Source organism: Myzus persicae, unplaced genomic scaffold (assembly GCF_001856785.1).
Source record: "Myzus persicae strain clone G006 unplaced genomic scaffold, MPER_G0061.0, whole genome shotgun sequence".
Lineage (NCBI taxonomy): Eukaryota > Metazoa > Arthropoda > Insecta > Hemiptera > Aphididae > Myzus > Myzus persicae.
In genome coordinates, this window is record NW_019103288.1 from 71780 (window position 1) to 97872 (window position 26093).

The following is a 26093-nucleotide window of genomic DNA, read 5'->3' on the forward strand; positions in this document are numbered from 1 at the left end:
TCATCTCGTCACGTTTCGTGTGCATTATTAGTGTCTTCTAATTTAGTTGTTACGTTTCTCATTGAACCTTTCTACACATCTCATATTTTTATAAAATACATTAAAAAATAAATAATATTTAAGTGGTCTGCAGTTGTACTCGTACACAGCAATGGCCGTCCACACGATGAACAATAAATTGTATTATTATTATATTAGGCGAAGACGATATCCATATTGCCGTTTGTTCGGTAACGTATATTATACTGTACATTAGTAAATGAATAAAATTAAAGCAAAAAAATCACTTTTCAAATATATTATATTGTTTGTTTTTATTTTTGTTTTATATCCGAAGGCGTTTCATGCGCATGACAAGTCACGAAGTATTGGCGTGTAAGACTCGTTCGAGTGAATATAAACGAATTCTCTAAGAATAAAAGAGTGAAATGCAATTTCCAGTCTGTTTAATCAATGATTGCTAGGTTATCACGAGGATTATGTATCCGTTTTCCGAATTTATTTTTTCTTACTTAATGCGGTGTTAACAGAAGAACAAAAAAATCTTGATTAGCACTTGCAAACGTTTTTGGTATCGCTATTTAATAATGTTTTACTCTGCCTAAATGTTTAAACGAAATGAAATTAATGGGAATTATTATACTATATTATCTTGATCTAATAAGTTAAAATAATAAATAAATAATAATAGTATAGTTATCAACAGTTTTATTACTGTTGATATTTTATTATAAATATTAATAATTTTAATTTAACTAAATCAAGCTAACCGAACTCGAAATGTATTTTTAAATTATTAATCGACCCTTAAAACTTATATAATATATGTCAAAAGTATTCTGTTATCTATTATGCATTATCCGGAGATATTTTAAGTTTTTTTCAACACAATTCTAGATTTGTATTATAGATAAACATTAAACATATGCACTTTTCGTACCCAACTTAAACGAATCTGAAATTCTGCTTCATCAACACCTCAATACTTTTACTTATGAATGACAGTTATCATTCGTAAATCGTTATGAAATATACAATTAATTAAAATACTAGTTTTTAGTTTTATTATACAATATGAAAAAAAGGAATTCAATCAATAATACACGTATTTTATTATGCAACGCGTACGTTTTACATTATAGTGTCATAGGTGTTAAAATTTAAATGATAAATGTTTTTTGTTAAGCTTTGTTTTTTTTATGTTAAATAAACAACTCTCGTATACAACCGTTGAAAAAAAAGTCGTCCCTTACAGAATGTATAATGTTTCATGAGCTTTTTTCCATTTAAATCTAAATTGATTTTGAATACTATGGATTTGTATGTCATTCGCACGGATTGTCGTTATACAATAAGAGAACTAGATAGTCATGTGAATAAATAATTGTTTAAAACCAGATATTAATCAAACTCACATTTTTAAAGAAAAATCAGTATACTTATAGAACTAATTATACCGATTATACCGATTGTTGGGATCTGGTCTATAGTTAATAGTGAAATACGGGTAATATTTTAATTTATAATACGTTCAGAAACACAAAAAAATAGAAAATTCAAAGAACTATATTGAATAGAATTAGGTTTCCTAGTATCTATAGCTAAAGACTAGTGTTAATATAAAATGTTGATTTAATTTTGTTCGATAAGGTTAAGTTTTTTGAAAAGTATTAAGTGTGATTTTATAGACTTACAGATAGTTACAGTCGTAACTCCAACATTTTAATTTATATTACAGTTAAAATTAACAATAAATTTCACCATAGGTATTAAATATGTTCAAGATAAAATAATCAGTATCAGTGAAATGTTCAAAATATATAATTAATATTATCTGTAGTTACTTGGTTAGAACAAAAATCGTAATGATTATATTATTATGTAGCTGTAACTTAATTACAGCATGTATAATTTAACGATTTTTTTATTGTTTTGAATCATAAAAAATAATAATTAGGCTTGAATGAAGGATTCGGAATATTTAAGAAAATGATTTTTCTTTCTCATAATTTCATATTTTGCTCAATCAAATATTTCTATAGCAGTATATTCATAGTTTTTGCGACTTTTATTTTACACGGATAATCATTAATATAATGTAACCCAACTCTTTGTTGTATAAGCTATATAGGTAGTACGTGCCGAAAATGAAGGTACTCGACTGCGGTACGCCAGTTGAAATTTTTCAGAAATATAAAAGTAGTTCCAATGAGAGTACAGCAACATCACCAGGTGTGTTATGAAATTATTATTTTATATAACACATGGTTGTTTTTCACATCGTCAGCTGTTTAACATCTTATTGTTGCTTGTTTATCGTAAAGATGTTTAAATAATTTAGAATAATACATTTAAATTTACCGCTAGTTCCTAACCACATGTTTTGGAAGCACTACGTATAGATAATCATCGGGAGTATACAGCCGAGTGCTAAGATTCGTGATGCGCTCTTTAATTCATACAACATACAGCAACATAGAGTAATTAGTTAATATTATATTAACTAATATGTTAGGTATTGTAAAAATGAAACTGTAGGAAACAACAATAATTTGCTTGAATATTCGGAATTCTTATTGAACCTAAATTATTTCAGATAATAATAAACTCCTAACAAATTTCAAAAAGTACCTATGTATACATGTATAATACATATCTATAGTATTAATAGCAATGTTTCTTTTCTTATTTTCCAAAAGTTTCTACGTTATCATGGACTCGAAAAAAGCGGGATTTTAAACATTTTTTTTTTTTAAACCCAAGTTCCAACAACAGTTGGGATCCACCCAACAATGTAATCAACAAATTTGTTGGACAGTTTCCAAAGTGAACTGTTTACTATTTACTATTTACTCTGGCAAGCTCAAAGACGACCGAAAACAGGCAACTTTTTCGAAAATTGTATCACTTGTATACATAATTTAATAAATAACAAACAATTTTTATGTTCGTTATGATAGCCTGTACGTGTTATATATTTACTGTAATATTACAAACCACTGAAAATTATCGGAAATGATTGGAACGTAAAAACATCTTCTGTGTGTTAGGCGTGTGTGTAATGGTATCCCCAAAATACTCATTAGTGTACGCCTTATTATTGTTAAAATACTATACAGGGTGATAAACATAGCATGCGTTACTTCACTTTTTATAATAATATGAATTTATTCAAATTCTTATATTTTTAATAACTGTTAAGTGTAATAATTAAGAATCGCGTGATTTAAATCGTCTAGATTTGTATACAATTTAATGAATGTCCGGTGGTATCACAATAAACTTACTTTTTAAATTTTAAATGCAGATAATTTTTCTGAAAATGTCTATGTATTTAAATCAAAATTCGATTGTAGTTATCAATATATATATACCAAAGATAATAGTTATTAAAATGGTTTCAAAATAAAATATATGTAATATCGGATCTAGTAGTTATTATACTGATATATGTTTATAGTTTATATAATGTTGATAGATTAATGTAAATATTACAGAAGTATTAAAATCATCATGCCTCCTCCATTTTCCAAACTTATTGTCATTAGTAGGTAGGTTTGACACAAAGTTAAATTACTCACTAATTACTCGTACGAATTTCAATATAGACACATCGATGTTTTCAAAAAAAAAAATATATGATTAACGTATTACAGGGAAAATTCTCATTCCTAAATGGAATACAAAATCTAAAAATTGAAAATATGGTCAAATATCTGAATTTGAATAATCATAAAACTATTAAAGGAAAACAATCCTGGGGATGAGCATTCTCGGAGAATCACCCTGTAAATAAGACCGCATGCACGGGTTCGTCGACCGTGACCCACTGAAACGATGAACGAACATATGCATATGATCGGCGGGGGAGGGTCTGGTACGGCCGGCAATAATAATAATAATAATAATAAAGATAATAGCAACGGCGGCGTGGTCGCCGTGACGTGAACTCGCGTATCGTACACAATAATATTATTAGGTATGTACATATGCGGGAAACCGGTAGTAGGTATCCGGTAGAACGCGGTATACCCCCACGGCACGAGGCACGAGGAGCGAGGGGTCGGGGCGGGGGTTGTGCTAGCATCTGCTCTTTTGGGGACCGGGAACCCCCTCGCTGTCGGCCACACGCACCCGGCCTCACCCGCAGTTTGCGTTTGCACGCGTAACGGTCGCGTCCGCGGTAACACAACGTCGCGTCGCAATCGTCGTCACCGCGCAGTAACGCATTATTATAACCGTCGTCGTCACCGCGCTTTCGTAACGGAACTTTTGTCCGGCACATGGCGGACTTTGAACGGCTCATACCGGTGGACCATCGCGAAACTGGAACGGTGGCCTCGGCCCGAGTGTCCAGGGTGCCGTCGTTTTCGCGGTCGTCGCTGGTCCGGTTCAGCCAACGGTTGCGGCGCCGCGGTTGGACGGTGGGCGCCGACCAGGACAAGGAGAACGTCGTTGCCGTCTACCGGCCGGCACTGCCGCAGCCCGTGCCGGTCGTAAAGCGCGTAAAGTTCGACGAACGCGTTTACCACGGCCCGGTCTGCGGCCACGGGTTCGCCCCGACGGCGTTCAGCCGCCGCGGCGGCATACTCAAGGACGCGCCGGCCGGTCCGGTGACCGCGCGATGCCGGTCATCAACCGTCGGTTACTCGAACGTCAGCTACACGGACGCCGACGACGTGGTACCCAACCGGATGCGCATGTACGACGTGCCCGTCACCAGCTTCTACATCGGCGCCGGCGATGACCGTCTGCCGGTGCAGCAGACGCCGTCGACGTTCGCGGCGAAACGGTCGTCGTCTGGTTTCGTCGGTGCGCTGCGTGACGCCAAAAAAACCAGACGGTTCGGCACCGACATAGGTTCGTACAACGACGGTATAATGTTACGAATTACTATTCGCCGACATTACAATATTATATTTTAGGCGTGCGGCAGTCTCCGATTCTTTCCGGTCGAGCCCGAGAACATAGGCTCGACCAGAACAATATTCTTGGGGGGGGGGGGGGGGGGTGGGTGAACAAATTGTAAATAATTCCCATGCCACAGACCGTTAACTGAATACAATTTATGGTCACAACTATTTCAACATGGTATTTCTGTCCAGTAAATTATATTTAATTAAATGACTGCTTGTTCAGGGCGACGTGGTCCACTATCTCGATTAAAATAATGCCATTACAATTACTTTTATTCGGTTGAAAACTTTTTGAATCTGGCTAATTTGAACTAGAAGTATGACAGCTTCAAGCTTCAAGTCCTAGATTAGATAGATTTCAGCAGTATTATTTTGTTTTAATCTTCAAAGGTACATTAATATATTATTATTCGTTTAATATTATTTAATATAAACTATAGGTAAAATAAAACTCAATTCAATTTGGTAGTAATATAAACATTAAATATTTAATCTACACAAAAAAGCCAAACAAAATTTATGAAAATACCAATTGTTTTCATATCAATAATAATAATAATAATAATAATAATAATGTTATGTGATTATAAATATTTAACAGTGTACTTGTATCAAAACGAATTATAGACAAGGAAACAATATAAATGTGTTCGCTTTTATTGGTCATTCTACATCCTGCCATCGATAAAAATAATGTCGTTACGCTGTGTTCACAGTTATCTCGGCAATATATCAGATTATGATTATTATGCCACAAATAACTACATATTATTATATCTGTGACCTGTTGTGTACAACATTCAATAAACTAAACATATGTTCATATTATTTTAAAGCTGGGAAAATAATTAGTACCTATTTGGTTAATACACAGTAGGTGGATAATAGGTGTAGCGCTTTTTTTTGTATTTATTGATAGTATTTATTCAAACTAGAATAGAGTATAGAATTTTATTTAAGGGGGGTTAAAGTTTCCTGTGTAGTGTGTTCCCTCGATCTCCCCATAAAAGTTGTGACGTTAATTGAGTTGAATATACCAATACCCATACTATGATGTGTGTCACTCAACATTTAGATTGTGGATCTTTTTTTAGATAGATTTTAATATGTTACATTTTAAATTAAAGCACAAATAAATCTATGGGAGGTATGATACCTTCCAACAGATGATAATATATTATGTGATTGATTAGGAAAACAACTATAAATACCTTTATACAAATATTTTTAAGTAAATAAATATATTATAATATGAATTATGAAAATAAATCAAAATAAACCCCACTCACAAACTCTCTTTTCGCAAAATATTTTTCATGGCTTTATGTTCATAAAGTACCATCATGTTAATGTTTGTATACACTCCGAGCTGTCAGTAAGTTTTTGTTCGACCAGCTCGCCTCGTGCACACGCCTATGGGTATACCGCGGTCCGAGTGGTGTATTAATGGTATTAAAATATTACAATAATTATGACGAGATTAGTTCTCACTGTTATTAGATTCCAACATAATAACTTTGTACCGTGTGTGGCTTCTATATACTTCTCGCTACGATTTTCTTACTAATTATGAATATTTTGGTATCATTTACCTATTTGAGTATTTTGAACATATATTAGACAGATTGTATGTGTTTTCTTCTTAATCCTCTTTTTTAAAAACAAACTTAATTTGTGTAAATATTTAAAAAAAATAGAGTTTTGAATTTCCTTCAAGTTATGGTTTTATAATTTTTAGTTGTGCACATTTTGAGCAGTAAACTTTAACACTTTGCTTTAAACATGACTATGGATCTATTTTTCGCTAATAGCAATTTCAACGAGTCCATCATCGGTATCGTCGTATTACGATGATATTACTATTTGTGATACTCGGCATGTGATATCTCGCTGCATGTAGATGAAATAATAGGTGATCGGCAATTGGCAACTATATAGTATAATATAGGTGTCTACACACGTCAGATCCACGATATGATACTTCAAGTACCTAATAGTGATTACTAATCAGTATAATATACTGTTTTTAATATTATGTGATACCTACCTATAGTTGGAAGTTCTGCACCACTGTACATCTTGACAGTATTATACAACTCCGTATAATACGTTTTAAATGTACTCAGGTGAATAAAATATTCCATAAAACAGAATAGAGTTTGCAACCGATTTGATCAACCAATCGTAATAGCTTATCATTAATTGACGTTTTGCGTATCTCGAAACGTATAAATGTTATAATAATAGTATAATACGTCTGTAAAATCATGCCAATAATGCTCGGCGAATGAAATAATCATGTAACTGCAGCATATCATGAGCATAAGCATGATTACATCGTTAATATAAGTATAACATCGAAGGTCGTAATTACGTTTGATAAGTCACGCGTAATATTTGTTTTTATTTTTCGTAAAAAAAGTGAAAACATTATGTACCATTACACAATGTAAATTGTGATTGCGAGCTTAACAGTTTAAAAATTAAGTCCTAATCTCATTTGGTTATTTTTGTCCAGCCGTTGTCATTCTTTTTTTTCGGACCATCGTCCTACTGTAATAACAATAATAAAAAAAAAAAAATTCTAAAAATTGTTTTCATTTTTAATATACGTTTGGCGTCCATATTAAACTGTTTTTTTTATTTTTTTTTCATTAGCAATTATAATAATAATAATAATAATAATAATAATAATAATAATAATAATAGTAATAATATATCGTAATTTATTATGACAACGTGCTGTCGTTCATTACATAACGATTTGTAATGCACGCGGAACCGTATAAAGCGGTTATTGTTTCGCACGTGCGGATATTTAAACAAAATATTATGTATGGATAGGTACAATATATATATTATATTATATCGCAACCACCCAAGTTCCGTCGTTCACGCCGTTATTAATGAACATGTGTAGGTACACGTGAACACCCCCACTTACCCTCCTACACATGGTCCGCGTTCTGTGTGTAGACCTTTTATTTATTTGTTTTCCCTCTCTCGCACCGTTGTATTTACCTTTACGAAAAGGCCACGGAATTTAATTTTTAAAACATTTTACATTAGTGTTTCCAGAGCCCTGTTAAATATTTTGTTGTTCGTTTCATTGTCGACAAGAGCAGCGTAGTTGATGATCTGGATTTTTTCTTTCACAAAAGCAAAACATTTCACTTTAAGTTCGTATTGTATTCAAGCTTTTTTTTTTTATTGTGAATTCAAAATCGTGTCTTAAAAAACGGTACCGTTATACCATGTATTAACTAGTAAATGTTAATAATGAATTCAAACGAAAAAGTTTTTAATCTGACGTTTTAGGACACGTAACCATACCCTCGGAATACTTAAGACAATACTGTTTATAATTTTAAATTAAAACTGTTGCCGAATTTCCATGGCAACTGAAATATATTATACGAATATGAATATTAATTCAAAACAAATCCAGGGATAAGTCCATTCCCTATAGAACCTAACCTTTTGTCTATGGTTCGATACTTTCACAATTTTCAATTTTTTTTCTTTATTTCCTAACGTGAAACATCTACAATTTGAAATATCTGTATAAAATCCAGTTATCGAGTTTTTCAATTTATTTTAAATATATTTGTTCTTGTTTTTACAATCTCGTGATTGGCAATCTGTACCTTATACTTCTATTGAACTTATGGTTGTACAGGTGCTATAAGGAACAACATTGCATGGTGGATTTCTGCTGCCTTCCACATTGCAAGTATATGATAAAATATAATATATTGTGTATAAATATGTACATTTATAGAAATATTATAAATAAATCTCAGTGTAAGCAATTCATTTATATACTCCACCATAGCACATAACGTGGGTCTATCATATTATTGAGTATTGTTAAAAAATGTATGCGCAATCGTTGAATCGTTGTGTCGTTGTACATTGTACGTTGCAATAATGAATTTTAAGTACTGTACATTTTTGTTGAAATTAGATGTTTTTTGTTTTAAATTCGAATAAGTAAAATAAAATAAGTCAAATTATCTCAGTATTGTTCAAGTTGATGGACAAAACTCAACATAACATTTATAAGAGGATTACAAGGAAATAGAAAACACTTTGCTCGAATTATTAAAGTTTCGAAGTGTTTGAGCTCCTTTGGTTCTAGCGATGAATGCGATTCTACATTATTAAATGTATACAACATAAAAATACGTATTGTGAATTAATGTGTACCGTACTATGTGCGTAAATGTTTACGATTTATTTGCTAATATTTTAAAACTTCACGCTTCAAAAAGTCAAATTAATAGCCGAAATAGGTACTCTTGAATCGCTAGAAAAGAATCTTGTACAAAAAATATGTAATATTAGGATTGTAATTTATTAGGTTAAATTGAAAGTAATAAATTATCTCTACTCTCATTATAAACATAATACCTACGTTTTTAATTAATCAAATGAATAGGAACAGACAAATTTTAACCAATGGAAAGCTCATTCATTCATGAATTGTGAATTAAAAAATGAATCATTTGTGAAATTCATCATATTTTGGATAACACTAGGTATCGTAATTTATTTATTGGTATTGTTGTGACTTATTGTGATCAATGTATTCATAACCATAATCATAATCGAGATCACAACCATAAACTAATCGATATTGAGATGACAATGTGTCGATGGCAAAATTCTAACAGATTTTATGTTTACCTATGTTTAGGAACTTCAATATCATCGCTGAGAAACAATGGCTCCAGTTCGGAGACACAGACGAAACAACGTCAACATCACCACCCAAAGGCACGAGAGTCTCAAGTACACAACATCAACATTCATTTGCACGGTAATCTAAACATTTATATTTACACTAATCCCATTGCACATAAATTATGCGGTAAACCCTGTGTGCCAGATGTCTCGAGACATTCAGTTTATCTGACTGGCGGAAAGCGTTTTGTCAAATTCCGGACTTTATATAACTGCAATGATGTTTTCGTGAAATTCCGAGGAAATTAAATTGTATGCAACCCCCATTAGGCGACCGAATATATTTGCATTTCTAGACATCTCGAGTTCATTAGGACGTCTCAGCAACGATATATATGTATATTATTTTGTGGACACGTTAAGGACATTCTATACCAAATAATATAACTTCGAAGACGATTCGTTAACGCCGACGGAAAACTGTACATAGTATATGATTGCTTTAACACAATATTAATAATAAATAAATAAATGTTGTATATCTATGCTTGTGCACATTAAACACTATTACGGTACAAAGTTGTTTAATCGTTTGTTATGCAATCGTTTTAGGTCTGTTCGCTGCTGTGGAACACGGCCAACTGGAAAAGGCGAGGAACATATTGACGACATGTGAGGTTCAAGTGAACAGGTAAAGTTTTATTGGAATTCGTATACGTCAAAATACGTAATGTTATACTCATGGATGGTTTTGATTTTTTTCTATGCTCAGTGTAAACAGCGATGGTTTGACACCTCTCGACGTTGCTTTTCTGAGCAACAATCGAGATCTGGTTCGACTTCTATTGGCCCACGGAGCAACGGAAGGTAAACGATTAAAAATCAAAAATACCTATCTATCATACGAAAATAAAGTACTTAAAGTGTATTTTTTTTTCGTTGCCGTTGTTTAGAGACCAGTATGAAGAACCTAGACACTCACCTGTCGAATTTACTCGAAGAAGCCGAAGATCGGGTCATAGGACTCAGACGTCGCGGTAACCAAGATGATTCACAGACCAAATCGCTGGCACTATGGGAGAGACGGAAAAGAGGCTTGAAAAAAATGCGCATTGGTTTCGAACACGCCAGTTAGTATAACACTGTTTTAAACGAAATCTGACCTAAAATAGTTCAAGGGGGAATGAAAGATTAATTTGACACGCACGGTACACAGATGATGTTTGCCTTGAATGAAAAACTATGACGAAGAGCATACACTTGTGAGATGACTTTCAGATCTTCGTAGAAAAACAGTGAGATGTAAACAAACGTGTACGAACAAGAAAAACAAATGTGTGCTCGTGAGGTTTTGTGGGTACAAAGAATTATGTACTTGAGTTGTCGAGTCTTCAAGAAATAAAAATTAACGTTAGGAGGATAACAATTTTATGTTACGTATATAAAGTGTAATAATTGTCATTGTACTGAGTACGGGTATGGAGTTCTTTAATCGAGTGCATAAAAAAAATTAAAATTCAACGAACACTAATTATTTGTATTCTTGAGCAGACGTTAAATTTTTCAGCTTTTTGTTATATTTTAATTATCTACATTTTACAGAATAAATCATTACGGTCGCGGTGGTTGATGTTATTATTTTTTCTATTTGAAAATAAAGCCTTACGAAAATCGTTTAAGTAAAAATCAAATTAATTTTGTTTTATGGGAGAGGTATTATAATATTACAACATATATATTATTACACAATATTACCACACTATACCTAACAATACATAAATAATGTTTATACCGCGATCGACTATTGTTTGTGAAACCGTTATACTTATTTTGCTTATATACGTTCCAGCGATAGCGCCGAGATTACCCTATGGATGTATAATGTTAATAGTGCCCGTCATGTAACGTACGACAATTTAATATTAAATTAATTAAACTTTTATTATTTTTTTTTACAGAGCCACCAGATAAGCCAGAAAAAATTATTCTGGAGGTTACGGGAAACGATAACGTCAGGGTATCTTGTATAGAAGCTGAATACCCAGAAAGCGCTATATGTACTAAATTCAACGGTAAGCATAATATTACGTTTATTAAGACATAAAGTCTTTCGTGAAATTCTGGGTAAAAATGTTAGTTAAGGTAAAATTTAAATTATGATGAAACAAAGCTGATCAATATACAGTATATTCAAATGATACGCGTAATAATTTTAAAAAAAACCATTAATTATTTTGAATATTATCAAAAAGGTATTCTGAAATGTATTAATTTTATTTTCTGTTCAAGGAATGTTATCATGATATAAAAAAATGAGTGAAAACGACCGGTGACACCTATTAGGCAATAGTTTAAGTTACAATTCAATATTAATTGTCGTTGTTATTTTAAGGGGTTTTATTTGTATTCTTAAAAAGTTCCACAATAAATATTTTCCATTTTTACAGTTTAACTTATTTATGTACACCTAATAGACTAGGTATTGTTCTTAGTACTGATATATTAAAATAATTATTTAACGTATCAGAATATTTATAAGACTATTAGAATTATATAATATCCTATAACACAGAGTAACTATACATTTATATGAAACATCTCTAAATATATAGAAAATAGAAATCTTTGATACAAGTATTACATATAATGTTTAGTAAGTTACCCTCTAAAAACTCAATAATGATAACCATAATCTTGAATAAACATAATAATCCATCAAAATATAAATGGTTCATATTAAATTTTATTAATTTTGTACAAATACGCGGTCGTTATGTAGTCATTCAATTAAACTTGACCATTTATTAACTAACTTTTTACAAATTATACATTTTATATAACTAACTACATTTTTTCAAACAATATTCTATGTGTCCATAGTTGAATGGAGTACATCAGAATCCTTTAAAAACGTAACAGGGTCTAAATGTTTACCTGCAACTGACGGAGAAATTACCATTCACAATTTGGAACATGGAAAGACCTACTACTTCCGATGCAGTGCTGGAAACCTGAAAGATTTCAGTGACTACCAATACCCAACTCCGGTTTCTGTTACTATTTCAAGTGAGTTTTACTTCGGTAATGTTATTTAATCTAGATGATCTAATTGCTTTTTCCAATTGTTTTTAGGTTGGTGGGACATCTGTAAAGAACCGCGTCGATGTTCCGCAGCGATGAAAGTCAAGATGGATGACATACTTGACAAAATGATCTCCATTCGTCCAGACCTACACAGGTCGTCATTCGAAGTCAGTGGAAATGACTGTACATCGAATACGAAAAGAAGAAAGCCGCCGACGTTCAAGCAGTTATTTAGCGGCAATACTAAACTTCATAAGAATCTCCGGAGGTATCCCTTCATCTAAATATATTTTTCTTTGATTAATTGGATAAATTACGTTTATGTTATATATTTGTTTTTAAATTGCAGAGGTGTATACCTTTCTTGTCTGCTGTACCACGAAGACAAAGTTCTGGTGACCAACGAGGACTACTTACCTGTGGTAGAGATTGACGACACGTACCCAAAAGAAATGCTCAACGATTTCCATTGGTTCTACAAAATAGCTTTCGCGTGGAAGGATCTCAAATGGTTTAAGGACGACTTGGAGAAATCGACTAATAGTTCGATTAGCTTCAGGACGAAACTCATCCAGGCTGTCACCCAGATGCAAGTAAGTCGCTTGTCTCGTGGACGAATTCCAACCGATCTTGAATTAACATTAGTGTAATTAGCAGTGTATTATAATTAAGTATTATAATTTTTAATTATTTTAGGACATTTTCAATACTCAAGACCTAGGTAAAGTGTACTATAAACCGATCCGAGATTCGGATGGTACAACTGTGATATGTACGGTGAACAACGTGTGTCAGCCAAAAAACGTTGTCAACCTAAAATGGACGCCAATGGCTAAGATTTTAAAAAAATCGTCTCGTTCTGACAATCTTACCGATCTGTTGATATCATCTATCCAAGTAAACTAATCTAAATTCCCAAAACTTAAAGATTTGTTTAAACAACGTAAAATTATTGTTAAATTAGGACCAAATAATGTTTTACCAAACAAGCAACGCCAAACTGCAGAAAGGCTTATACGTTGGATACTTACTAATGAGAAGTTCAGTAGACATGTTGCACGTTATGGTGCCTTTGCAAAATCCTAACATGCCTGTTTGTTGCAAAATACGTGATAACCCGCACGTCACTGCGTAAGTATATATTAATGTTCACTCTAAAGTCAAAACGGTTAGTCCCACACACCCATGTATCTGTCAAGAGCTAAAACACAAATATTTAAAAAAATAAGTAATTAGAAGACAATGTAGTAGGTTAATTAAAGAAAAAATGATTCCAAAACCGATGTTAAAAAATAAACCAAACATAAAAATCAACACAAAAATACAAATATACCTATGGGTGTTAGGTATTATATACTGCCTCCTAATCATACAATAAAGACATTTTAATTTGTAAAAATCACTGGGAATAAGCATAACATAGACAAAATTGTACAATATAATTAATATACTAAAAACTAAACATGGTTTTTAAGCTTCAACTTCAATTTATTAATTAATCGAATTTATAGAATTCTATAATATATACTTTTATTGACTTTTAATATTAATAATTTGTTAATATTGTAATGTGTTAAAATCCAAAACACATTTTTTACCTACATTTTCTTTTCAGGTATTTTTTATTATATTATTATTATTTATTATTTTTTTTTTTCCCGGTACAAATGTAAAGTGTGTACTAACCATTGATCAATCAGTTTAATGATTATAACTTATTAGTTAGGTAATACACATACAATATTATATTCTCCTAGGAAGTGTCCATGTATACTTTTCATCGGATTTTTAGATTCATGCCTATGTCTTTGCTTTAAAATTTGGTAAGTGCTCTGTATGTAACTCGTTTTTATTGGGTATCATAAATGACCATAAGCTCGTTTGCACCAAGATTGTGCTAAACCATATTCATACTTGTCTGAGGACGGTTTTCCTCATTAAAGTTGTAGGATAAATAATATTTACGACTGGCAGGACAATCGTAAACCAAACATTTTTTTTTTGCAGTGAAGAATGGCTGTGGCTTCAGCAGGGCGCCGGAGCGCCGTGTGATTACACGTGCCTCGGGTTCGCCTCACAGTTCAAGATGGCCACCAACCGACTGTTCTCTCTGGTCCAAATACCGAAAGACAAACGGACTGTGCAGAGGGTGTATACCAGCGAAGTTATCGAGGTCGACCGCGATGTGAGTCTCATAATGATCGTGCCCCCGGCCGAGGTGGCTTGTGCGGTCGGGGAGGGCAACCAGTCAGCCGTCCACCTGCACCGGATCGAGCTGGTGCCACTAAGCGTTCAGGTGTTCGAGATGATACACTTTGGCACGTACAGAGCGGAAACGCTGCTCCTGTACGCCCGCCTTTCCAGTGTAGTGCAGCTGGACTCAGACGATGCGAGGTACTCGATCAGACAAGCGTGGAGCTCGTCTGACCTGGAAACGGCCAAGCAGAGATTGGACACCGTGGAGTCACTGGAGACGGGCTTAAACGCCGCGTGGAAACACTTGCGGTGGCTTTTGGATGTGATGAACTTTGCGCGCGAGCGACTGTTCCAGTCGCAAATATCTAACTCCAACTGTTCAAAGAGTGCCAGCAACAGTCAGCTGGAAATGAAGTCCGCTAAAAGTAACTCGGTAAACGCTCCCTGCCACCGAATATCTGACTATTCGACCGTTCGGTATATAGTAATTCTAACCTAGGCATTATTTTTACAGTTGTTACAATTGCCCGACTCAAAATTGGTCAAGTCCCGGGGTAGTTGGCCGGGCCCGGGATTGAACTCCATGCGGACCCTGGAATCTGTGTGTCCGGAGATAAGTCGCAGTGAACAATACCTATCGCCACCTGTCCACGACCGAGAGTACGTCTTGGCTAAAAAACAGAGTTGCTCCTCAGAAACAAGCAACGGTACGCTGATAGTTTTACAAGCTTCACCAGATTTTTATTTGTACGAATTTGTCTCTGATTTGGTTACAGACAGTAAAGACGAACCGGAGTATAACGACGGGCATTCTTCAGATCCAGCCGATCTATCGTCGAAGTCCAATCACGTGACGTAAGTTTATCGATAATGCAATAATAACTACGCGTATGCCGTGCAGTAACATCGATAGACTCGATCTTGACAATACTATGTTGAAAAGGTACATTTAATTTGTTTTCACGTATAGGGTTAAGGACGTCAATAAAGTGGACGATGAAGGGTTTTCTGATGCTACCATGAAGAGCGAATCTCTTGTGCCCGTCCCCGCTCCAGGGATCATCGAGGTAAGTGGTTTTTGTAAACAGTTGGGCGTGGAGCCTGGTATACACAAATATCGGTTGGTCTTACGATAACCATGGTTGTTGTCACACAGGTTTGCGCTGCGTACGACACCGGTCTGCCACACCCTACCAGCCTGAAGTTGCACATCAGTCCGACGACGTCAGCCCGCGAAGTAGTCCAGCTGTTCCTGCAGCAGCTGAACATGTCCGTGTTGGTCAAAGGAAAGACTGGACCAATATACCCGAGCACTGAATTTGGTAACTTTTGTCTGGTATCTGTTACCGGGGCCCGGGAGCGGTGTTTGCGTGATGACTTCAAACCGCTTCAGTTGACCCACCCGTGGCGAGATGGCCGCATGTACATTCGGCATAAACAGGACGTGCTAGCTGCTCTCGAGCTCCACTCGTCCATACTGGCGGTAGCTGCCACCAAACACCACTGATGACGACCACCATTGAATATTATTATTATTATTATTATTATTATTATTATTATTATTGTATATTATTATTATTATTTGATGATTTATTCATGTGCCATGCACCTCAGGTGAAATTTTAAGTGTTCTTAAAACATACGAGCAGAGTGTTTTTTTTTTAATCATTTAACTAAAAATATATATTATACTATATTATATTATGATATATCATCAAAGTATTGATTTATTCAATCATCAATACTACAAAATGTATCTTATACTGCATAATATAAACAAAACCTAAACGAGTTAAGATATTTAGATTATCACATACCGTTCGACCTGTCTATTAAACTACAATATGTTATTGTAATTGAATAAATGTTTTACTTTTTATATTATAATATTTAAATAGCATTTCAAGAAATGCCACCATATAGTGTTCCGATATGTTGAACATCTCAAACAGCTATAGTTAAATATTTCTGTCTATACGATAAAAAGTGAAAAGTAATGAAATATTATTATTTTTTTATTGTTCTGCAGTAGCTGAGCAAGTATACATATTATTTGTTTTACCGTAGCTTATTAGAAATTGGTGTAAACAAGGATGAATTTCAGTATCTTGCCATTAATAGTCATATCATTAGTTTAACAGAAACTTACTATGGACTGTGATTGTACGATTTAGTTTAAAAGCAGTGTTGAGACTTATCTATAAAAAAATTACTCATATATTATCTAATCTAGATAACTATTGTGACATTTATCTATTATTTATCTTAGATGACATATTTACTTATCTAGATATATTTTATTTAAGTCCTGTACGCGGGGACCAATTTGGATTTACTTTTTGTAACGATCCGAGGCCCGATTTCGGATACGCCGGATTACACTACATAATGATTTGAACTGGGCGAACTGACGGGCCACTGTTTGAGGGCCCACCAAGAGCCCGTGGTACACGGACCTAAATCTTGTAAGGATCACAGCCGAGGCTTCGGCCGACGAAGCTCGGTCCGACCATCCAACCAATGATGTGCCCACCGAAAGGGGGCGAGAATGGTACTTCGGGATGTGGGGGGGCCCCACGGTGCTGAGCAATTGGCATCGTGCCCCCATACGACGATCCCGCATCGATAGATGCGTGACCGATGGCGGTTTGGTTTCGAAGTGGCTGTTAGCAGGAGCTAACCATGTGGTTAAAAGACCAAGCTCGGTTTAGGGAAAGGCTGCCGAGTGAGTATACCTCCTTAGCGCCCACCCAGCCTACCGGTGGGGCTATATGCACCGGAGGTTGCCCGTGACCAAAAACGGGAAGCAATGAGGATAGCTTGCGATCCCACCTGGATGGTGAAGCGCACGTGAATGCGCCAGCCAACGGTACGGGCGCTATCTCTCCCGACTTCGGTGGGAACGGGTGTGCGCCCGGTGCTCGTGGTCCATAGACGACGCGCGGCCGGCTTGCCGACCGTGAACCTCCGCGGCTCTTGACTAGCGCACAGCGCTAATATAAGCTCCGTGGTTGTAGCCGAAAGGCACTAAAAACCCAGGAATCTACATGTTTGTTTACCAAAATCTAAGTCCATGCATATTGCATATAAAAAATCAACCGGATGCAAACGTTGACCGCCAAAATCATACACCCTAAATTACTAGACAAGCACTGTGTTTAACAACAACATTACGAGCGGCGTAATAACACATCTCAGTGATGTAGGCTGCCCATACGACAATAGTCTATATATATACGAGTGTCTTACCCTACTACCCCACCCTACGAGGAATTGAGTACTCAAAAAACTCCTTTATCTGTTGTTACGCTCTCCATACACTAACTGATTGTCTAACAGTATAAGATCCATGGACAAAATCCGGTCGTCTGTTTGGTTTCTATGGTAATAAACAATAATCGATTCGTCGTATTAGCTTACCTCTGTATAATAATAATAAATTAATTTCAATGAAACATTTTATTTTTATTTTTCCATTACAAACTCATTTTTATACCTTGATGAACCTTCTTCGCATACCTACCTAATATGTAAAGAAATTTCCCTCTATTTAAGCGTGGTATTGCAACACGTGCGATTTTTTTTTATTTCATCCATTTTCCTTTATTTTATAAGCATCATGTATTTTTATGTATTATTGAGTTAACAATTTATATTGAAATTTATTTTATTAATTCCAATCTATTGATTTTATTATTTATATATCTGTCCATTTCTTTTTTTATAAATATTTCCTGGTTTTTAGACTTAAGTCTGTACTTTAAAATTGTATATAATATATGTTTCAATTTGAAATTATTTTAATACATCGATGAATTGAAGGATTTTTAGCTGTGTGGAATGTTGGAATATAGTTAATTGTTGATTTATGGGTGTGTGCCACTTACCTAGAATGTCAGCAACCAATTCGGATGTGTGCTGCCAGGAATGACGGGAACCAATTATTAATTTATAATGTTTGGGTATGGAAACCAATTTTTGGATGGATCCATGTAATCGTAATACATAGTTGTTTATATGGTATTCATCACGGTCTTAGATGACCGTGGTATTTAGTACAAACTATAAATATATTTTATACATAGTTATATGATGATAAATTTTTTCAATAGACGTATTTATTTATCTATTTGTTTAATGTTTACATTAGGCTTTGTTGTTCACATTATATTGTAGTAGTTAACAGAGAAATTAAATTCAAGTCAAATAAAATCAATTGCTCAGATTTATCTTAATGCTCTAAGTGCACAATCAAACATAGACTCCTAGCGTATTCACTATTCACGTTATATAAATGTGTCTAAAATATTGTTTAAAGATATTGTTTTATTTTAAAAACATGTACAGTATTACAATGTATAAAAGTTTTGTCAAATTATCATTACACAGCTTAAATTCTGGAGAAGTGATGATATGTTGAGTTTAGATTAAAAAAAATCGGCAAGAATCATTTAATCGGAAATGCTCAGAGTATTGTTGATATTACAATATCCTTTGTCATTTTGTGTTATTCCTTCAATGAGTTAATCACGAATTACTTATTAGCAACATAAATAAACTCCATAACATCTAAAATGTTCTGTTCACACTCCCACACATTTGATTCTAGGATTATAATAAAATTACAAACACATCCTACACAAACTACTATAGAGACATTATAAATCGAATCAAAATCGGTTCAAAACCACATCATATTATACGCACTAATATATTTTATACATTGCGTTATATTTATTATGATAACATAATATTATGTGTAAAATATTTTTTATAGTATAAGTTAAATATTGGTTTTATTCTAGTTTGTGGCTGATAGTATTAATTTTTACTTTTACGTGGGTATACGAATATTATCAATAGCCTATTAAAAGACGAAGGGCATTGATAATATTATTTTAATTATAATAATAATATTTTATTTAACTATGTATTATTATGGTGAGTGTTATCCATATAACATAGTACACCGTGATTTAATAATACAATTAATTTGACACTAAAATATTTAAAGCACACATTAAGATTTTATCTCTTTAGTTTTTAATTTGGAAACGGTGTCTTTTTTCAAAAAAGAACTCGTTATTCAGCAAGTTGTACAAATCATATTTTCTGTGACTGCAGTTGAGCGCTTCTCTAACACAAATCGTGTGCACAATAATGGTATTTATGTGAATTATTGCATTAATAAGTTAGTTACTTAAGTCTATAGTTGGTACTTTAAGGGGACAAAAGTCAAAACTTCTAGTACTTTGCAAACCAACAAAATGTTAAAGAAAAGTAAGGATCTCATAGAAAATCAGTTTCGACAAATAATTTAATATTTTTGATGTAACTCCAAAACTAATAACGGAAGATAGGTGTTTTAAAATTTCACGAAATGTTTGAATTGCAATTTTCTATAGTTTATAATATTTTGACCCTTTTTTGAGCAGTTTTTTACCTATGAGATATTTTCGGTTTTTTCAGCTATTGTTGATAACATTTTTTTGCTTTATCAAAAAACTTGAAAACCTAATACATGATAGGTCCTTAGAAGTTATTACTAGAGAAAATTAAGAAAAAAGATGAGCGAGAAATCTGCAATAACTTTTATGAGGGACTGAAGTATGAATTTTGAAAAATTTCATCAAGATCATGAATATTTGCAAATTATTTTGAGTTGCTTAGTCTTAGCATTAATGTTATAATATATTTTCAACTACGAAATTATTTAAAAATATACACCGATTTAATGGATTTTGTCAAAATTCAATGTTTTTGTAAAACTTCAAATGCTTAAAAAAAAAAAATGTTTAAATATGTATACTAGCATGTCGATAATAAAAATTTATGAGGAACCTTATATACAATTTTCAATCTTTTTGACTATGCGAAATTTTGTTCATCGACAATTTTAGTGAGAAAGCTAAAAATAATTAAATTTAACAAAATTTATTAAAACTTGAATTGTACCACAAAAAGAGCAAAAATATTTTAAAAATAATAGTATGCATAGAAAATGTTCCCGATTCCTTAATTCTCCAACGAATATTTTTCATAGAACTTAGTATATTTTTCAAATACTGAATATCATAAACTGTTTATTGAAAAAAAACTAAGCATCAGATATCAAATATAGGGAGAAATCATCCACACAGTTATCCACACATAGTCTCTGCAAAAATGGTTTTGGATTATAATAAATTAATGCCTCAGTTGTGTATTTATGCATTATTATATTATATAAGTGTATAGTGTTTTTTTTATATCATAATAATATTTATCTTGATTTATTTGAAAAATAAAGCTGGAAGGAGTCTTTAATAAAATAATTGTTTATAGATTAACAATATTATAATATGGAAAGTAAAACTTTTGAACAGCGCAGTAGCTGGTAGTAGAAAGTTGTGCAAACATAAAACCTATTTCAACCACAATTATATGAATGGACTATTTTTAATTGTATATACGATGGTAAGTACGAATACTCATTACAAATTTTAATTTAAGAACAGTGAAAATATTTTGTTTTGTTATTGACATGTTCATTAAAATATATGTTCAAATATTAATTTAGAATTTTAATATAATAATTAAAAACATCGTGATAAGCGCTTTGCGCTACTCTACACAAAGTTGTATTAGAAATATAAAAAAAATTTTAAGAATAATTTTGAAATTATAGGTATGAATAAAATAGATTTGAAGATAAATACAGAAATATAATAACAGTTTTGGTCATAAATTATCAGATCGTTCTTTGCATGTAGTTAGATCAGTAGGTTTCTAATCAGTGGTCCGTGACCGCTTGGAGGCTTATGAGATTTTGTCTTTCTGGTCATACACACACTCAATATAATCGGATATTTATTAATATTTATTTCCATTAACATTACTATCATAGATGTTATTGGATTGTTTCTAATAAAATAAAAGAAACTCTTTTGTAAAAAAAAATGTTCAAATGTCAATATAAAATGTAGGTAAAGAAATTAAACATTTTTTTCTCATGAATCGAATGTCCGCCTTCAAAGATAATTTTAACTGGAGCCCGTTTTCCACAAAAGGTTAAGAACCAGAGAGTTAGAAAATTATAAATTCATTCTATCAATAACAGTAAAAAGTTTGATATAAATTTCATTCAAAATATTATTAAAAAATGACTATATTATGTATAATAATTAAGTACTTAAAATGTAAGTGTAGAATAATAATTATTTTTGGTTTCTATAGGCTTTGATGTTTCCATCACATATTAGCACACTTGAAACGGAGTCTAATAAAATCAGGTGCTCAGATTCAATGACGTGCACCAAATGTACAATCAAACCAATGTGTGCATGGTCTCTTAAACAACAAGCTTGTGAAAACAAGAACACATTTGCCTCGTCGAGTTTAATTTCATCTAGAATAGGAGAATGTCCTCAGTATTCAGTGGTTACAAAATATGAATATAGTAATATAACACACATTTATGTAGATATCTTTCTTAAAATAACGAATGATTTAGTAGGTTTCGTGAATTATATTAACAGCAATACAATGTATTACCAAGTTCAAAATTCTTTTACAGAACCAGTTAATAGAATCAATGAAACGAATATAAATTACTCGTTCGTTTTCCGAAGAAAATTTTTAAATGTTAATACGCCATCGCTCACTCTTTTTGTATTTCTTAAGTTCAATGATGTCATGCTGCGGTTTGACAACGTTGCAGATAACTATGTTACGGTTTATGAACACGAGGAATGTGTAACCGACGATAAGTATAAATCCTGTGCTACGTGCGGATGGAATATCGACGGATACTCGAACTATTTGAGGTGGTGTCCCTCCGAGAATACCTGCAAAGTTAGCAAGAATTTATACATGAAGAACAGCGCTACAAATGAGTTACATGAAAAGGTAGCGTACGTGACGAATGATTGTGCCGAAATAAATGTAACGGCAGTCGACCCACTGTCTGGGCCGAAAACCGGTGGAACGACGGTAACGATTATAGTTAGGAACCACAGGATATTCATGGAGAATCGATCGTTAAAGGTAATGGTGGCTGGAACATTGTGCATGAATCCCAAGACGTCTGGAATCGAGACTATAACCTGCACTACTTCACAGCCATCTGGAACACCATCCGGTCCGGTCCTGGTTGAGTACTCATCAATCGAAGGCGTATTGAAGATCGAGTCGTCGCAAAGATTCCAATTCTGTTTCAACCCCGTACTGGACGCGAACCAAACACTTGTAGGCGTAATGTCCGGTGGCACTTCCGTGCTGGTCCGTGGTGGTCATTTCGTTGAACCTTGCATTGTTTCCTCTGTCCGGCTGTACGTTGACCTGCCCGACGGTGTCAGATGGTACGCAGATAGTTATTGTGACACACCGATTAACGACACATACATGGTTTGCCGTTCGCCAAGAATGAACTGCGCTCATTGGGACGGTAATATGAAGGTGGTGGGACGACTGTTTAATTTTGGGCTGATGAAATTCACTGAAAATCAGCCGCTACACATCAACGGGACGTTACTTAGCTTTTATGTGAACCCGGATCCTGTTCTTGAGAAATTCATAATAGACGAAAATGGTTCAATAGTCATCAACGGCCTTAACTTAGAACATCTCCGTCTAGATGATATCGTGGTACGGTTTCTTAATTCATCGGATACCGATTGCGTAGTAATATCAATTAAATTAGAACTTATTATATGCAACCCAACCACGGCAATCAACCCAGATAAGTTGCACGAGATTTTAGTCAATATTGGAGATTCTTTGTCGTACACATTAGCCAATAGATCACCGACACCTATCGTTGGTCCTTCCAATCTTCTGGTTTCCGAATATCCGTCCATACTTCTATACTCAAATGAAACTAGTTGTTCAGATTCAATGACGTGTACCAAATGTACAATCAAACCTATGTGTATATGGTCCCTTCAACAACAGGCATGTGAAAACAGGACTCAATTTAATTCTTCTGGTTTCATAGTCGTTAGAATAGAGAAATGTCCACGGTTTTCAGTAGTTAAAGAATTTAACTATGATAAATCAACCGTTTCCCTGAAATACATTGTTAAGTTATCTAATGATATGGTAGGTGTCAGAAATTATTTTAACGACATTGTACTTTATAACAGATTTCCAACATATTGCAAATATCCAACACGACAAGTTAACACATATAACGAAACAATTATATCGTGTGATTTTTTTGTAAAGAAATTATATTTTGATCATAATAATCCATCTTACACTTTTTTCACTTTTATTAAATTCAATGACGTAATTCTGCGGTTTGATAACGTCGCAGATCACTATGTAACATTTTATGGGCATGAAGAGTGTGCTAACGACGAGAAGTACAATTCATGTGCTACCTGCGCATGGAATAATGATGGGTACTCGCACTACTTGATATGGTGCTCTTCCAACCACACTTGTCAGGTTAATAAAAATGTATATATGAAGAACAATGGTTATGAACAGTTAAGCTTAAAATTAACGCACTTGACAAATAATTGTGCTGAAATAAACGTTACGGCAGTCAATCCGCTGTCTGGACCAGAAACCGGTGGCACGACCTTAACAATCACAGTTAGGAACCACAGGATATTAGCAGATAACCGAACGGTAATGGTGACGGTAGCTGGAACAGTGTGTGTGAATCCGAGGACGTTGGGACCAGAAACTATAACTTGTACTACATCACAATACAACGAAACATTGTCGGGTCCGATTCTGGTCGAGTACACATCCATTGAAAATGTACTGAAGATTGAGTCATCTCAGATATTCCAGTTTTGTCTTAATCCAGTATTGGACACTAACCAACAACTTGAAGGCATAGCTTCGGGTGGCACTTCCGTACAGGTCCACGGTGGTCATTTCGTTGAATCATGCTTCCCATTTTTCGCCCGACTGTATGTCGACCTAGCTGATGGAGTCAGACGGTACGCAGACAGTTATTGTGATCCACCAGTCAACGAAACGTACTTGGTCTGCCGATCACCGAGTGTGAACGGCGCTAGCTGGGACGGGGATGCATCGGTTGCGGGGCGTTTTCTGAACTTCGGACTAGATATCACATTCAGTAACGATGATTTCTCTGTGAATCAAACGCTGCCAATCGTGGTTAGTGGCCCATTACTCAGATATTACGTACAACCCGATCCAGTTCTCTTAGACTTTGAAATAGACACAAGCGGTTCACTAGTTGTCAATGGCCTCCACTTGCAGCATGTTCAGCCCAAAGACATCATGATACGGTCAGTGGATTCATCGTCCTCAGTTTGTGTAGTCGTATCGGTAACACAACACAGTTTGAAGTGTGAGCCGACCATGAATGTCACTGAAATTTCCGTCACATTAGGAAATTCGTTGGTGTTCACGGGGATCAAGAAAACATTGTCTCTTCACGAGGATCCATCCAAACTTCCTAGCTGGTTCCTCGCGATCATTGCCATGTTCACGGTACTGGTGTTTGTCTGTGCCTTAACTTGTTGCTTAAGAATGAAATATCGTAATACCGCAACGGAAAATATTCATAACCCGTCGGTGGCATTCACAAGATCACAGGACCTAGATAAACATACCGCACTATAATTTTGAATAGTTTTATTGGTAGTGTATATTTGTTAGTTGTTATTAAAAATACATTAATATTTAACTTTAACGATTGGTTTTTTACACGTCATTGTACATAATATACACACTGTACAAAATTAAAACATTTGATGTTGATGTTCTAATTATGGTTCCAGATGGAAATATTCGATTGAGCACATATAATTGAAGCTTTAGAGATTCCAAGAAAGAATTTGTATCTTAATTTCCTTGCTCATTTATATCTCTAAATAAAGAAATTATAACTCAAAATAGTTAAGAGAGTTCAATGTATGTTTGTACCTTATAAGAGTATATTTCTATCATACTATATGTATTGTTTTTATTAACTATGGATACTATCCCAATATACCACCTAACCTTTAAACAACGTAAATACTGTGGTATCACCCATCTACCGTACAGCGTACACACATTAAATCCTACAATACACCTTACCTCCTTACACTCTAAGTTAATAACTCTTTCTAGTACAGTTAAGTTGAGGTCAGGGCACTAGGTACATTAGGCACATGTAGTGGCTAGCAAGTCTTTACATTACATATTATGAGTATCTACCTTTTTCTACAACTATTATTTTTAAATTAGTTGTGCACGTCTACA

General features: G+C 34.0%; 2 protein-coding genes across 4 annotated transcripts in view; both read left to right on the forward strand.

Annotated features, from left to right (window-relative positions):
* The window catches only part of LOC111034176 (ankyrin repeat and fibronectin type-III domain-containing protein 1-like), a 43550-nt gene extending 26784 nt beyond the window's left edge, over positions 1-16766 (forward strand). For 2 of the 3 annotated variants that reach the window (XM_022315253.1, XM_022315254.1), the window contains exons 2-16: positions 9616-9738; positions 10215-10293; positions 10375-10469; positions 10556-10732; positions 11561-11674; positions 12483-12668; positions 12735-12954; positions 13036-13279; positions 13383-13583; positions 13651-13817; positions 14694-15315; positions 15397-15589; positions 15659-15737; positions 15853-15949; positions 16039-16766. In XM_022315253.1, the coding sequence (XP_022170945.1) occupies positions 9616-9738; positions 10215-10293; positions 10375-10469; positions 10556-10732; positions 11561-11674; positions 12483-12668; positions 12735-12954; positions 13036-13279; positions 13383-13583; positions 13651-13817; positions 14694-15315; positions 15397-15589; positions 15659-15737; positions 15853-15949; positions 16039-16389 (2948 nt within the window). In that variant the 3' untranslated portion in view covers positions 16390-16766. Of the gene's footprint in view, positions 1-4283; positions 4861-9615; positions 9739-10214; positions 10294-10374; positions 10470-10555; positions 10733-11560; positions 11675-12482; positions 12669-12734; positions 12955-13035; positions 13280-13382; positions 13584-13650; positions 13818-14693; positions 15316-15396; positions 15590-15658; positions 15738-15852; positions 15950-16038 lie in introns of those variants that run through there. The other variant, XM_022315252.1, reaches the window with a different exon arrangement.
* Positions 16767-19803: 3037 nt separating this feature from the next.
* Positions 19804-25802, forward strand: LOC111034179. The gene is made up of 3 exons (XM_022315258.1): positions 19804-20045; positions 21207-21338; positions 22098-25802. Exons 1-3 carry the CDS (start codon positions 20043-20045, stop codon positions 25467-25469), a joined length of 3507 nt encoding a protein of 1168 aa, XP_022170950.1. The 5' UTR covers positions 19804-20042; the 3' UTR covers positions 25470-25802.
* Positions 25803-26093: the final 291 nt, after the last annotated feature.